Source organism: Neolamprologus brichardi, chromosome 23, assembly GCF_056152115.1.
Source record: "Neolamprologus brichardi isolate AB-2024 chromosome 23, ASM5615211v1, whole genome shotgun sequence".
NCBI classification, from domain to species: Eukaryota; Metazoa; Chordata; class Actinopteri; order Cichliformes; family Cichlidae; genus Neolamprologus; species Neolamprologus brichardi.
This window is the reverse complement of record NC_142125.1, coordinates 43,949,774-43,962,928: the sequence shown is the minus strand read 5'-3', so window position 1 is coordinate 43,962,928 and position 13,155 is coordinate 43,949,774. Positions and strand designations below refer to the sequence as shown.

The window sequence follows — 13,155 nt, the reverse complement described above, 5'->3', positions numbered from 1 at the left end:
ATTGGTGCGCAAATTATCATCACTCACCAATCAGTGCTGTCGCTCTCTATACACAGTTCACGCGATTGCAAAGTGAAAGCAAAAAACAAGCGCAAATTCAAACGCGATTTCAATATGTCACATATTGACAGTGGCTCACCGATGCCAATGACATAATTACCCAGCTACATTTCCGAAAGAATGCAAAAGCATTGACATATATTTTTCCTTCCTACGATAGGCCGACGGGCAGAGCAGGGCAGCCCGACTGGAAAAATCGCTAGTCCCGGGACGTCGGGCTAGCGATTTTGCGAGCCCTGTATCTGATTGAGGAATCACTCACCTTTGGAAAAGAGAGTTTATTACAGAGAAATGTCTCTTTCCAAAATAAAAGCTATACTATACGCTTCTTCTGGGCTATATTCTCAGCAGCATATTAAACATATCAGGTCCCCATAAGGAGAATCATGTGCTAACCACTGACTCCGGTAAAGTTTGTAGCATGCTGCTTGTTGTTTTTGTCTGCTTCCACTTGTCTTTGCACTAGGATGATGTCGGAGTAAATGTGCAGTCATATTCGTTGTGTTCCCACTAGTGCTGTCAGCGTTAATCTGAAATGAGGTTAACTCCACAACACGGCAAATCTCCGTTAACGAGCTACCGCGGATTGCCCCGTGCGTGGGGCTGGACAGCCAACACGTTAACGAGCTAACTGCGCTAACACACTAGTTCCCACCCATGTAATTGAGCATTGCGTGGCACATCCAACATACTGTTTTACTTTAGTCCATGATGCGCTTACCTTCAGGGTCATACGTCACATGAAAACCAAAATAGTTCCAAACGCCAGATCTGAATGAGGGTGGGGGAGGTTCAATTTGCCATGTTGCAACTAGCTTAGCTTCTGTCTTGCTAGCTTGCCCTGCGCTCAGTGAATCTGTGTTCGACTACTCTGCCTAGGCTGCACTGTCAAGCGCAGATCCACTGAGCGCTCAACACAGACAGCATCGTCAGAAGGAAAGTTGATAAAATAAATTAAAAATGTTGTATTGTTCGATACATATGCGTACCGAACCGAAAGCACTGTATCGAACGGTTCAATATCGATACGAGTATCGTTGCACCCCTAATATATATATATATATATATATATATATATATATATATTATATACACCATATTATGAGTGCCAATTTAAACGGTAAAATATTCTTTTTCAAAAAATGACACACTGTACTTCTATAACTGTAGTACAATGTCTTAAATTGAAACATTTATGGTAATATTGTACATGGTCCCTTTTTAAATAAAATCAGTTAAAATTAAATTCAAGCATAAAAAGTTTTTGTGAAGTATCTGAGAAGCATGAAACCCCACAAAGAGAGTCCTGTCCATGTGGTCAGTAGCAGTAAAGCCAGCCTTGCAGTGATAGTGTGTGCTCTTACTAATACTGTGGTGGTAGGGAGGAATTCTCTGAAGGCTGGTGGAGCAGCCCTATCAATGTGAAAACAAGCGGTGGTACCTTGCAGGTTAGTTGGCAGCACACCTCATTTTGCTCGGTGTTGTGGTCAAATATCACTTACACCGTTCAGGGTTTCACCGTGCCTGCTGTATCTGTGACAGGATTCTTTGCATCACAAGGAGTTGTTCATGTGTTCAGGGCTGAAATAAAAGTGCGCTGATGTTAATACGGAGCCAGTTCATTGGTCAACCTCAGTGCTGCAATGTGACTTCACTGTGTAATGATCCAACTGAAGAGCCTCTGCCAGCTGACTTTTGACAAAAGCCAGTGCACACCCTGGATAGATTACCACTCTGTTACAGGGCTTAAACAGACGTAGAGAGTCATTCACAGTCCTAGACCCAATTAGGCTGGCTCTAAGTAATATAAAACTAACTATTTTTTCTCATCTTTTATCATGATTACCTGTATTTTCAGGGCATGGGCCATATTATGGAGTGACGTGATGTAGAAAAAGGTTTCTTGGAGCCATATCCTAAAGTTACCACAGTTGCATGAGGCATGAAACTGTGGTACCTTGTCCAGTCTCTACCAAACTTAACAGTCATGATGAGAGAGCAGCCCCAAACAGATTAATATGCCCTTTGTCAGCAGTAGTTAGAGTGCCGCCTAGTGGGAACAGGAAATACGGAGCAGGTTGTAAACATCATTCAATCTATATGAAATTGTAACTGCTGGTGTCACACATGATCATGATAACCATCACCATTTGGTCAGATGGTATTTTCCATCACCACCCAGTTGGCATAGGACGTGTTATTCCTTTTTGGGGGCATTAACATACTCAAAAATTACTGACATTGTGTGGACATGTCAAGTCTAGAGGTAATTTACATATTTTAATGGTTTCAGACATGGGTGGGGCAAAATGGCTCAGTAACACCCCCTATAAATACGAAAAAATTGAGCCCACAGGGTGGGTGTGATGTACATGTCAATCGGAGGAAGCCTTAGCAGAACTGCAAGGCTGTTTTGAGCTTACAGACTGGGAGACACTCTATAAACCTTATGGTGAGGAAATCAATGAGCCTACTGACAGTATCACTGACTACATAAACCTCTATACCAAGTCCATTGTTACCCAGATGACAGCCGTGTAACAATGGACAGTAGAGAGCAGGTGAGAATGGTTTTTGAAGGGCAAGATCAGAGAGGCTAAGGACAAGTACTGGAGAAAGCTCTCTCTCCATATTGTACCATAGCTTCCTGTGAGAGTCCTGACCCCCCCACCTGTCACTTTACTCATGGCCAGGTTCAGGGACTAATGAGAAGACTCCAATCAGGCAAGTCTGCTGGACCAGACGAGTCCTCCAGGCCTGTGCACCCCGGCTTTGTGGAGTCTTTCACAAAGTGTTCATGATGAGTCCGAGTCACAGTGTCCCAGTGCTGTGGAAGATGTCATGCCTGATTCCTGTACCAAATACGCCACATCCCAGTGGCCCCCACTTTCCACGTCATGAAGACCCTGGAAAGACTCATGCTGGACCAGCCCCGACCCAAAGTCAGACCACATCAGGATCCAATTTAGTCTCCTCGAGCTAAGGAGGCTCAATCTACACCCAGCTGAACCAGCTGGTGACAGTGGTCATGTTTTTGTCCAGTGTATTGAACACCACCAGCCCGGCCCTCTTGGGTGATAAGCTGACAGCGATGCAGGTGGATGCCTTTTTGCATTGCTGACTACAGTATGTGTCTTCAACATTGTGTGCCTGACAAGGTGATCAGCAACAAGGACTGTCCTGTACTGATGAAACTTGCATCCATCTATTCTCTTCTTTATCCTTGTTAGGGTTGTGGGGGTGCTGGAGCTGGGTGAGAGGCAGGGTACACCCTGGACAGGTCGCCGGTCAGTCGCAGGCCTAACACAAAGAGACAAACAAACATTCACACTCACACTCACACCTATGGGCAATTTAGTGTTTCCAATTAACATAACCCCACTAACTGCATGTCTTTGGACTGTGGGAGGAAGCTGGAGTACCCGGAGGGAACCCATGCAAACATGAGGAGAACATGCAAACTCCACACAGAAGGGCCTTGGCCTGAGGGTGGAGTCAAGCTCAGGACGTTCTTGCTGTGAGGCAAAGATTACAGCACCGTGCTGCTTTGAGTGTAAAATCAATGATCAAAGGCAGGTAGTGCTAGAGGTTGTTCCTGATGTTAGACTGATGTTAGATGCAAAACATTATCCAACTCTGCTTTGGGGCCCTGCTGCACATTTAGACCACAATAATTGAAGCCAAACATCATTTTGTTTGTGGTGCATGACACTCAAACATTTCAAAACATACTTTGAAAACACTGGCAATTATCCACCAGCAAATCATGGCAAACTCCCAGCAGAAAGATTCCTGTCACAATCATCATCATCATCATTCTGGATGTCTGAACTCTCGCAGTCAATGTTGTTGTTAAGTGGAATGAAACTATAAATCTCTTATGAGCTACTCTGAGCTACAATGAGGCTCTCTTCTTTGCAGGATGAGTGAAATGGCTGGCTCTGCAAAAGTGTGTGGTCACATGACCAATTTCTTCTATGGTTCCCTAGAAACAGGGGTGGCACAACTTCCCCGCTGGCACAAATCACCCCACTTTGCCCTAAAGCAAAGGTAAGAACTAAACTTACCTTTTTTTAACGTCTGGCAGTTCACCACTTACCTTTGTACCATTGCAAGTTATTCATTGGACTGGAAACGACCTGAATTGCAATAAATAACTGGAAAGATTGGGGTGTTCTAAAACGTTTGATCGGTAGTGTGCAGATTTAAGAAAGCAAATTTTTGCTGCCATCTGTTTGTCATTTTTTTAGCGTTTTCGTTGCATCTCAGTTAGAGTACCAAATATCCAGATTTGGACATCCTTAAAAGTCTGTAAGTCAATCAGAGTGATGCGAGTTCTCACAACCAGGACAAATATTGTCTGGATTACATGATCCATGGAAGGAAAATAAAAGAATGTTGAAAACCGGATCATTTTTATCTCATTTACACCTGTTCAGGCTCAGACCATAACACTATCATCACGCTTGACTGTTGGTATGATGTTCTTTTTATGAAATGCTGTGTTAGTTTCATACCAGATGGGATGGAAACCTTCCAAAAAATTCAGCTTTTGTCTCATCAGTCCACATAATATCTTCCCAGAAGTCTTGGAGATCGTTTAGTTGTTTTATTGGCCAATGAGCCTTTGTGTTATTGTCACCTGTGGTTTTCGTCTTGGAACTCCTGAATGCCATTCTTGCCCAGTCTTTCTTATTCATGAACACTTGCCTTTGTTAACAGTGGGAAGTAGAGGCAGTTCTTTGGATACTGTTCTGGGTTCTGTGACCTCCAGGATGAGTCGCTGATGCACTCTTGGAATAATTGTTGTAGGCCTTCACCTCTGTTCCAGTCTACTCTCTTTGTGGATAATGGCTTCTACCATGCTTCACTGGAGGCTCGGAGTCTTAGCAGTGGGTTTGTAAGCTTTTCCAGACTGATAGATCTCAATTACTTTGTTTTATCGTTTTCTTTTCTATAGTTATAAACTATAGAAAAGAAAATGATTCTTTAAATGATGACTTGATATGTTGTTTTTGAGATCGTTTAGCCTGCTTTGCTTTGTCAGACAGCTTTTATGTAAGAAATTGAAGTGGTGGTAATTCAACATTGTTTTGTTCTGTCTCTGATGCTGAGGCCGGGATACAGCAAAGCTGAAACCATGAAACTGCCTTCACCATGTTTCACAGATGGAGCTAGGCTCTTTTGTTAGAAGAGTAACAGTAGATAGAAATCACCGACATAGAAAAAGCAACTGAAAAAATGCTTGTATGAGTGAGTGTGAATGAATGAATGAGGCGTGTTATATAAATAGCTTGAGGTGGTCAGGTAGGGTAGAGAAGCGCAAAATAAGAAGCAGTATATTTACCATTTATCCGTTCATGAATACAGTTTATTTAACTGTCCTTAAATATGCTTCTGTAAGCCTTTTCAAGCTTGATGAGCATGAACAACTCGCTGTTCTCAGACCTCTTTCGTTTCCCATGATATCCACTACTCCAAAAAAAGAAAAAGATGAAAAGGAGCACTATTTAAAAAAGTGTAGCATCAAGTCAGTCAAACTGTTGGGCTACTGGCCTGGTAGTTAAGTAGCACATTGCTTCCTTTTCTGCTGCTTTGGTGTTAATAAAATTAACAACAAGTGCACCAGAGGAGCAGCAATGAAACAAAACAGGAAACGTTTCACAGGTGGAGGCAACACATTTTTCCACATCACCTTTTCTGGATTTTTTTTTTCTTCTTTCACCATGCTTAGACCTCAACCAGCTAGGCCTCATGTAGCAGGAGCATCCACCTGAGACTGGGCACTGTTCATGGAGGATGAAGGAATGAATATTGACTGGTTTTTAGAAATAACTGAAACATAGCATTTAATAATACAAGAGAGAAAACCCAGCAATCATGATCCCTGTTAAACAAGCATTTGGCGACAGTGGGAAGGAAGAACTCCCTTTTAAAACAAAGAGACCTCGAGCAGAACCAGGCTCAGCAAAGAGAAGATGGGTAAGAAAATAGAAACAAGAGAACATAAGGAGACAAGGATAAACCAACCTTTAGCAGCATAACAAACAGATGCTTCAGGATCAGCCTATCCTGGTTTTTTCAGTCGAATCTTTAATGTAGCCATTGTGTTTTTCTCCCAAATTGTAACTGTTTCCACGGGAGAGGTGTGTGATAGCTGAAGGCTCCGCCTCCCATTCTACTTCTACAAATAAGCCTGCATCAGTTTTTCCTAGGGTGCTTTATTTGGATAATACAGTGTTTTAGAGTCATTATTCAAAATAATCTTAAATGAACTTTACAGATGTCAACAAGGAGAAGTAGCTTCTTCCCCTAAAAGGCTGCTCCTCTTAGGAGTTACTACAGTCGATCATCTCCTTACATCTCACCGTATCCCTGTCACCCTCCTGTCGTTCCAAGCCTCTGCGTATCCTCTTTCACTACATCCATCAATCTTCTCTGCGGTCTTCCTGTTTTCCTCCTGCCTGCCAACTCCATATTTAAAATCCTTTATTTAGTATATCCAAATCATAGCAGCCTTACTACCATCTTGTAAACGGTCCCTTCCACTCCTGCTGTTGTCTTCTTTCACACGTTACCCCTGACATCTCCACTCACTCCACCCTTCCTGCACTCTCTGCATCTCTATTGTGCTCTGTGCGTTTCTTTGTGACCCCAGGTATTTAAATTCACCTGTCTTCCCCGTTTTTTGTCCTTGATGCTCACCTTTCGACCCGTTTCCCTCTCATTCACATACATGTAGTTCCCCTGAAAAGAAACTGATATCAGAGAAATATGGTGATTCTTTCTAGGCTTAGTTATTACTCTCACTGGAGTGTTAAGGATCAACTTTTAGGCTGATTTTAATTATCATTTTAAAACAGTCTGATAATAAAGTAATTATAGGACTCCAGCCTAGAAGTAGCAAATGCATGAACTACTTTTTCAGCAACACTTGGAGATGCTTCTAATTTTGTGTAATAATGAGGACCCCATCATATTGCAAAACTAGCAACTGAACAGATGATGGAGATGGAAAGCAGTCCTACATATTTGTTTAATATGTGCACTGAAGGACATGTCCTGATCAAAATGACTCCAAGGTTCCTCACAGTGTTCCTCGAGGCTAAGGTAAGGTCGTCCACAGTTAGCATCTGGCTGCACATCAGGTTTCTAAGATTTTTAAGGCCAAGAACAATAAAAACTTTTGTCTGAATTTAGGAAACTACAATTTACCCACATGCTATATATTTCAATTAACTGATTTGTGATAGGTTTCTGGTTTCATATAATGGGGTATCGTCTGCATAGCAAAGACTATATATACCTTCATTCAGTGTCTTACTTCATTTATCCTTTGTGTTTTTCACAGAAGTCAAAGCAACGCCTCTCTAAGGAGCTGTCAGACTGTGTCGTTTACTGCAAAAGTGTCCATTTCACTAGCTTCAAACACTCACGTGTTCACTCCAAGTTCTATGAGGTGGCTTCTTTCACAGAGTCTAAAGCCCGGAAACACCTTCGAGACGCCGGTTAGTCACTCACATGCTTTTCGATACAGGTTTTGTTTTTGACCAGATGAGAGTGTAACTTTTCTGATGTCTGTTTCAGGGGCTGAATTTGTGCACCATAACTCACGGCAGCTGAGCAGAGTTTATCCCAGTGGTTTTCGAACAGACTCTTCCAATTTTAATCCTCAGGAAATGTGGAATGCTGGTTGCCAAATTGGTGATGCAACAATAAGACAGATTTAAGTCTATATCAAGCATTTTTCAACGCTGCTCTCAGATCATTTACATTAATGTTCATCACTCACTTCTCACTGTGATATGTTTTGCTTGATGATATAATTTCACTCTTAATTTGGAATGATTAAGAGTTTTATTTTCATGGTAGTCCAGGTAAAAAAGAAAAATACAGAAATACCAGGTTTGCTGGCAGGAATCCCCTAAATCAGGATCTTTTCTGAAGCAAAACTAAAGCAGAGAGTCAGTATTGTCCTTGATTTTAACACTATGTTTAGCAGCAGCCACCATCTGAGTTCTGTGTGTACATTTACAAAGATGCACTTTTTTATAATGACGTACTGATGACGTGTTTGAGGGTTAGAAACAGGGTTGGTCAGTAGGCTAAACACAGTCTAAAGTATTGTTTGTGGGTCAATGGTCATCAAGTTTCCATAGTAGAAACTCAGCTTTGCAAAATGAACCCTTTATTTATCTTTATTATTATTGTGATTTCTTTGACACCAACAAATAATTGTATTGAGTTATTATTATTATTATTATTATTATTATTATTATTATTATTATTATTATTATTATTATTATTTACACAAGAATTGTGATTTTCTGAGTTCTAACAAATATGCTTGGCAATAATAATTATTTTTTTCACATTTTTGTTCAGTTTTTTCATAATTAATATAATTATATTATATTAACATAATTAAATTTATCACTAAGCCTGTTGACAAACAAAAAGTGACATTTAGGCGTCCCAGAAAGAAACTGATACAAATGTAAGGAGACTTTCGTAAAACACTTTTTATTCGTTTAAATTCAAATGTCAGAGAGAGATGAAAGGAAAATTAAAATTACTTTAAGATGAAACAAATATTTTTCCTTCAAATAAAACATAAATAATATCTGTCCACATAATGTCACCACTTATTATACTGACTGATCCTGGCTGAAGCTAAAATCTGTGCAGCTTTAATAATAAAACAACAAAATGCCAAGTGGCCCAGCACATCATGCACTTAATCAGAACTGAACAGACCCAAACCTTTCCCCAAAATCCCCACAAAAAATGATTTTTCTCCTCTTCCACTCAGTTGCTTTAAACTTCCAGACAGCAGGGGAGGGGATGGATGTGAACGATGGACTTTTTAGTCAGAACGGCTGCTGTGGCTATGTGTTGAAGCCCAGCTTCATGAGAGAGGCGGACACAAGGTTTGACCCTGAGATGCCTCAAACACGGGATCACTACCATCCTGTTGTCCTCACCATACAGGTGAAAGAGATTTTTTATATATTTTCATTAAAAAATTGATGGATCTCTTTAAAAATGACGTCTTTAACACGCTGAACAAAATGTGTTTTCATTAAATGTAATGAAGGTGATCAGTGGGCAGCAGTTACCCAAAGTCAACATCAAAGAAGACTCTATAGTGGATCCTCTGGTCAGAGTGGAGGTCCATGGAGTTCCTATGGACCAGGCCAAGCAAGAGACGAGATATATTGAGAACAACGGTACATACTCACCCTGACTTCAGTTTGATAAGGAGAGATCACTTGGAAGAATTGGACATTATTCATAGAGATAGAAAGATTCATGTATTTTGCGGTTAGACTGCGATTACCCATCATGGCAGAATGGAAACCCAGCCGTGATAGGTTTAGGACCGGACCCCCCAGGAGCTCTGGCTGAGGTGTCTGAGGTGGAGATGGGGAAGAGGTGGTTCTTAAAGGGAGAATGACGGACAGCACAAAGCGGAGGCTGATTGGCTCAGATTAGATTAGTAATGATGTCAGCATGGACAGCGTGGTACGGCAGTAGTCATGTAAAGAACAGGAAAGCAGGTAGATGAGTGATTACAGGCCTTCTTTATGGCACTTATGTATAAGCTTCATCAGAAACTGAGCCATTTTAAATGTGATGTATTAGACCCTGTCTGAGTGCTGGTGCTGAGCAGTTCCTCCTTTTCACAGGGTTTAACCCCATGTGGTATGACACTCTGCATTTCACCGTTCGCACACCTGAGCTGGCCATGGTGCGCTTTGTAGTGGAAGACTATGACAAGACATCTAAGAATGACTTTGTGGGCCAGTACACACTCCCTCTGAGCTGCATGCAGCAAGGTACGTTCAAAAAGCTGAACAGTTTCTTCTTTAAACTTTGTCTTCATATTCACATCAAAATTTAAAACAACGTCCAGTCCATCAGTTCAGTTCATTTTTATTTGTATAGCGCCAAATCACAACAACACTTGCCTCAAGGTGGTTAATATTTTGAGCTAGACCCTACAAGGATACACCCCCCCCCCCCCCCCCCCCCCCCCAAGTTCTCATTGGGTTTTCATGTGCTCCTCTTTGAGAGTCATCACCATTGCTAAGAAGCATATCAAACACATTATATTCTTTATGCAAACTTACTGCATGATGTGGGGGCAAATGTCAGTGTTGCGGTCATTATTCAGAAACGGTCATATGTTACACACATTACACAGAACACTTTTGTAATGGAGTACATTAATTAATTACTCCCTGGAGAAGAAAACAATGTTGAACTGCTACTTTGGCGTTTCTCTATAAAATAACCTGAAATGTCTCATAATTACCATTTAACAATGTGAACCTGAGGCTACAATTACACACCACAGACACACATCCCTACGTGTGAGGACACACATGTGATCTTTCTCTTAGTATTTAGCCTGACGGCTCATCACTGCTTTTGTTACCTGTTCAAGTTTAGGGTCTGGCTGCTGGGTTGGAGTCGCCATTCACTGAGCCAAGAACCCAGACTGATGTTAAAGCTAACCTAGTGTTAGCAGACTGATGTTAAAGCTAACCTAGTGTTAGCATGCTGATGTTAAAGCTAACCTAGTGTTAGCAGACTGATGTTAAAGCTAACCTAGTTGTCACTACCCGATCCGTACCGGAAACCCGATCGGTACCCCGCATGCGCAAATCTTACGTCACTTCCTCTCTTTGCCAACATTGCGACATTCAGTATATTTGAATGATACGGTTAGCGCCCAGTTAGCTCCTAGCATTTCTCAACAGCTCTGCCTCCTTTCCGACTGCCCGGGACATTTAAACAATGGATAATCCGTATACAAACAAATTCATGCTTTTCTCCTCAACAGAGAGCGTTCCCCGATTGAACAAAAGCGCCGTAAAATAAGAAGAATGGCGCCTAATTACAGACGTAATAATATTGACTTAGCAATGTGTCACATGAAGATTCAGCAGCCAGATTAAGTGTTTACTGACAATTGACAGTGATAGCGGACATCATCATCACTATTCCAGTCAATCCTCTCCACACAGACAAGCATAAACACACTCGACTATCACTAAATCAAATTTAACACACGTTTGTAATGACGCCAATTCAGTTTACAATAGGGTTCATTCGCTCGGTTAGCAGGTGGCAGTATCCTCGTACACTGGGGAGTAAACTGCCATTAAACGAACAGAAGAAGAAGAAAACCCCTGCACATGCGCGGTACGGATCGGGTAGACCCGATTTGTACGGTCCGACTTTGCACATGCGCAGTAAGGATCGGGGAGTCCCGATCCGTAACTATCTTTTTATTTTTCGTTTTTGTCTACATTGTACTGAAATGCTTCATTATTGCAAACATTTTAAGATATACTTATTATTCTTAAAATCTTAACAGATACTCTGACCCGTAACTATCGTAAAACGCTTCGACCGGAAGTAGACACCTTTCGCGCATGCGGGGTACCGATCGGGTTTCCGGTACGGATCGGGTAGTGACACTAGTGTTAGCAGACTGATGTTAAAGCTAATCTATTGTTAGCCGACTGATGTTAAAGCTAACCTAGTGTTAGCAGACTGATGTTAAAGCTAACCTTGTGTTAGCAGACTGATGTTAAAGCTAACCTAGTGTTAGCAGACTGATGTTAAAGCTAACCTAGTGTTAGCAGACTGATGTTAAAGCTAACCTTGTGTTAGCAGACTGATGTTAAAGCTAACCTAGTGTTAGCAGACTGATGTTAAAGCTAACCTAGTGTTAGCAGACTGATGTTAAAGCTAACCTAGTGTTAGCATGCTGTCTGTGCAGATGCAAAGAGAAGATTGTGTTAGCAACATGCAGTTTGCACTTTACCATCGTGCTCTCGTCCTTTTGTGCAATAATAATAAAAGTAATTTCCATATCCACACTGTACACTGCGCCACTATTTTCCTCCTCTGACACACAAATCAGCTGATTGTAGTGAGAGTGGAACTGATAAGCGGGATCAATAGGCAGGCAGGCCAACGATTCCAAGGAACTGGACTACTGGGAACCAGTTTATTTTACATAATACAATAAGAGTCTGAAAGATGTGGTGAAAACCCCTCACTAGTAGAACCATATCATGACATTTGCAGTATTTTGTCTCTCATCTGTCGTGTGTATAAATATACCTCGTTGCCTCCTAATTGTTTCCTTTTGTGTTCTTAGGCTATCGTCACATTCACCTGTTATCCAAAGATGGAACCAGTATACCTCCCTCCTCCTTATTTGTTTACCTCAGGATCAAACATCTGGAATAGCTGTGGGATTCTTTCTTCATACTATAACATTAATCTGAAAACAGTTCCCACCTGATCCTGTTACATTCAGATCATTTTTTAACAATCACTTTATTTAATGAAGCTGCTCAAAATGTCAAAACATTCATGATGAGAAAAATATGAAGTTTCAGGATTTTTGCATTATTCCTACTCTGTCATACTTTTAATGTTTGAAATAAAAAAATCTCAAAATATTGATTTTGTGCAGAATCTTTTTTCTATGAACAAATATAAACATCGATATCATGAGAAATCATAGTTTCAGTTGTGGATCAGAACTATTTTGATGTAGATGTGATAGCACTGTTGTACTGTTTGTTTTTGATCCTTCACTGGAGAAAACATTTCCAGTTCAACTTTAAATGGTCCTACGTTCATGTAATGATGTTGACCACATTATAAAATAGTTGATATGAAAGGAATTATGGGATAATATGATGGCTTCACTTTATAGCTGCAGTTATTGTACTCGTGCTTTGATGAGATGAGAGAATACGTCCAAATCATAGAAACATTATTTGACATCACTAACACTGCCAGTGTGGGTCGTAGGGTTAGTAAGTAAATGTGCATATTTCTTCTTTGCTCCCTGTCCCAACATTACTGCTCCTGTTGGGTGGACTGTGCGCACCTACAGGTGAATGTGCCCCTTTCTATCAGTGCACTGTAGATTTTTACTTAGACAATCATGAATCCAGTCCTCAGGTTTAACTCTGGTCAAAGATGAGGACAGAATTATTCGCCCCCCTTTGAAAAACGATTATTTTCCTACTGCTGTTATTTTACCATAGTTATGTTTTTGTT

General features: G+C 41.0%; 1 protein-coding gene across 1 annotated transcript in view; it reads left to right on the top strand.

Annotated features, from left to right (window-relative positions):
* The window catches only part of plcd4a (phospholipase C, delta 4a), a 39,378-nt gene extending 26,983 nt beyond the window's left edge, over positions 1-12,395 (top strand). Inside the window, exons 12-17 of the mRNA XM_087835787.1 lie at positions 7,412-7,568; positions 7,648-7,764; positions 8,873-9,051; positions 9,158-9,290; positions 9,750-9,899; positions 12,239-12,395. Of these exons, the coding sequence (XP_087691913.1) occupies positions 7,412-7,568; positions 7,648-7,764; positions 8,873-9,051; positions 9,158-9,290; positions 9,750-9,899; positions 12,239-12,330 (828 nt within the window). The 3' untranslated portion in view covers positions 12,331-12,395. The remainder of the gene's footprint in view (positions 1-7,411; positions 7,569-7,647; positions 7,765-8,872; positions 9,052-9,157; positions 9,291-9,749; positions 9,900-12,238) is intronic.
* The last annotated feature ends 760 nt before the right edge of the window (positions 12,396-13,155 follow it).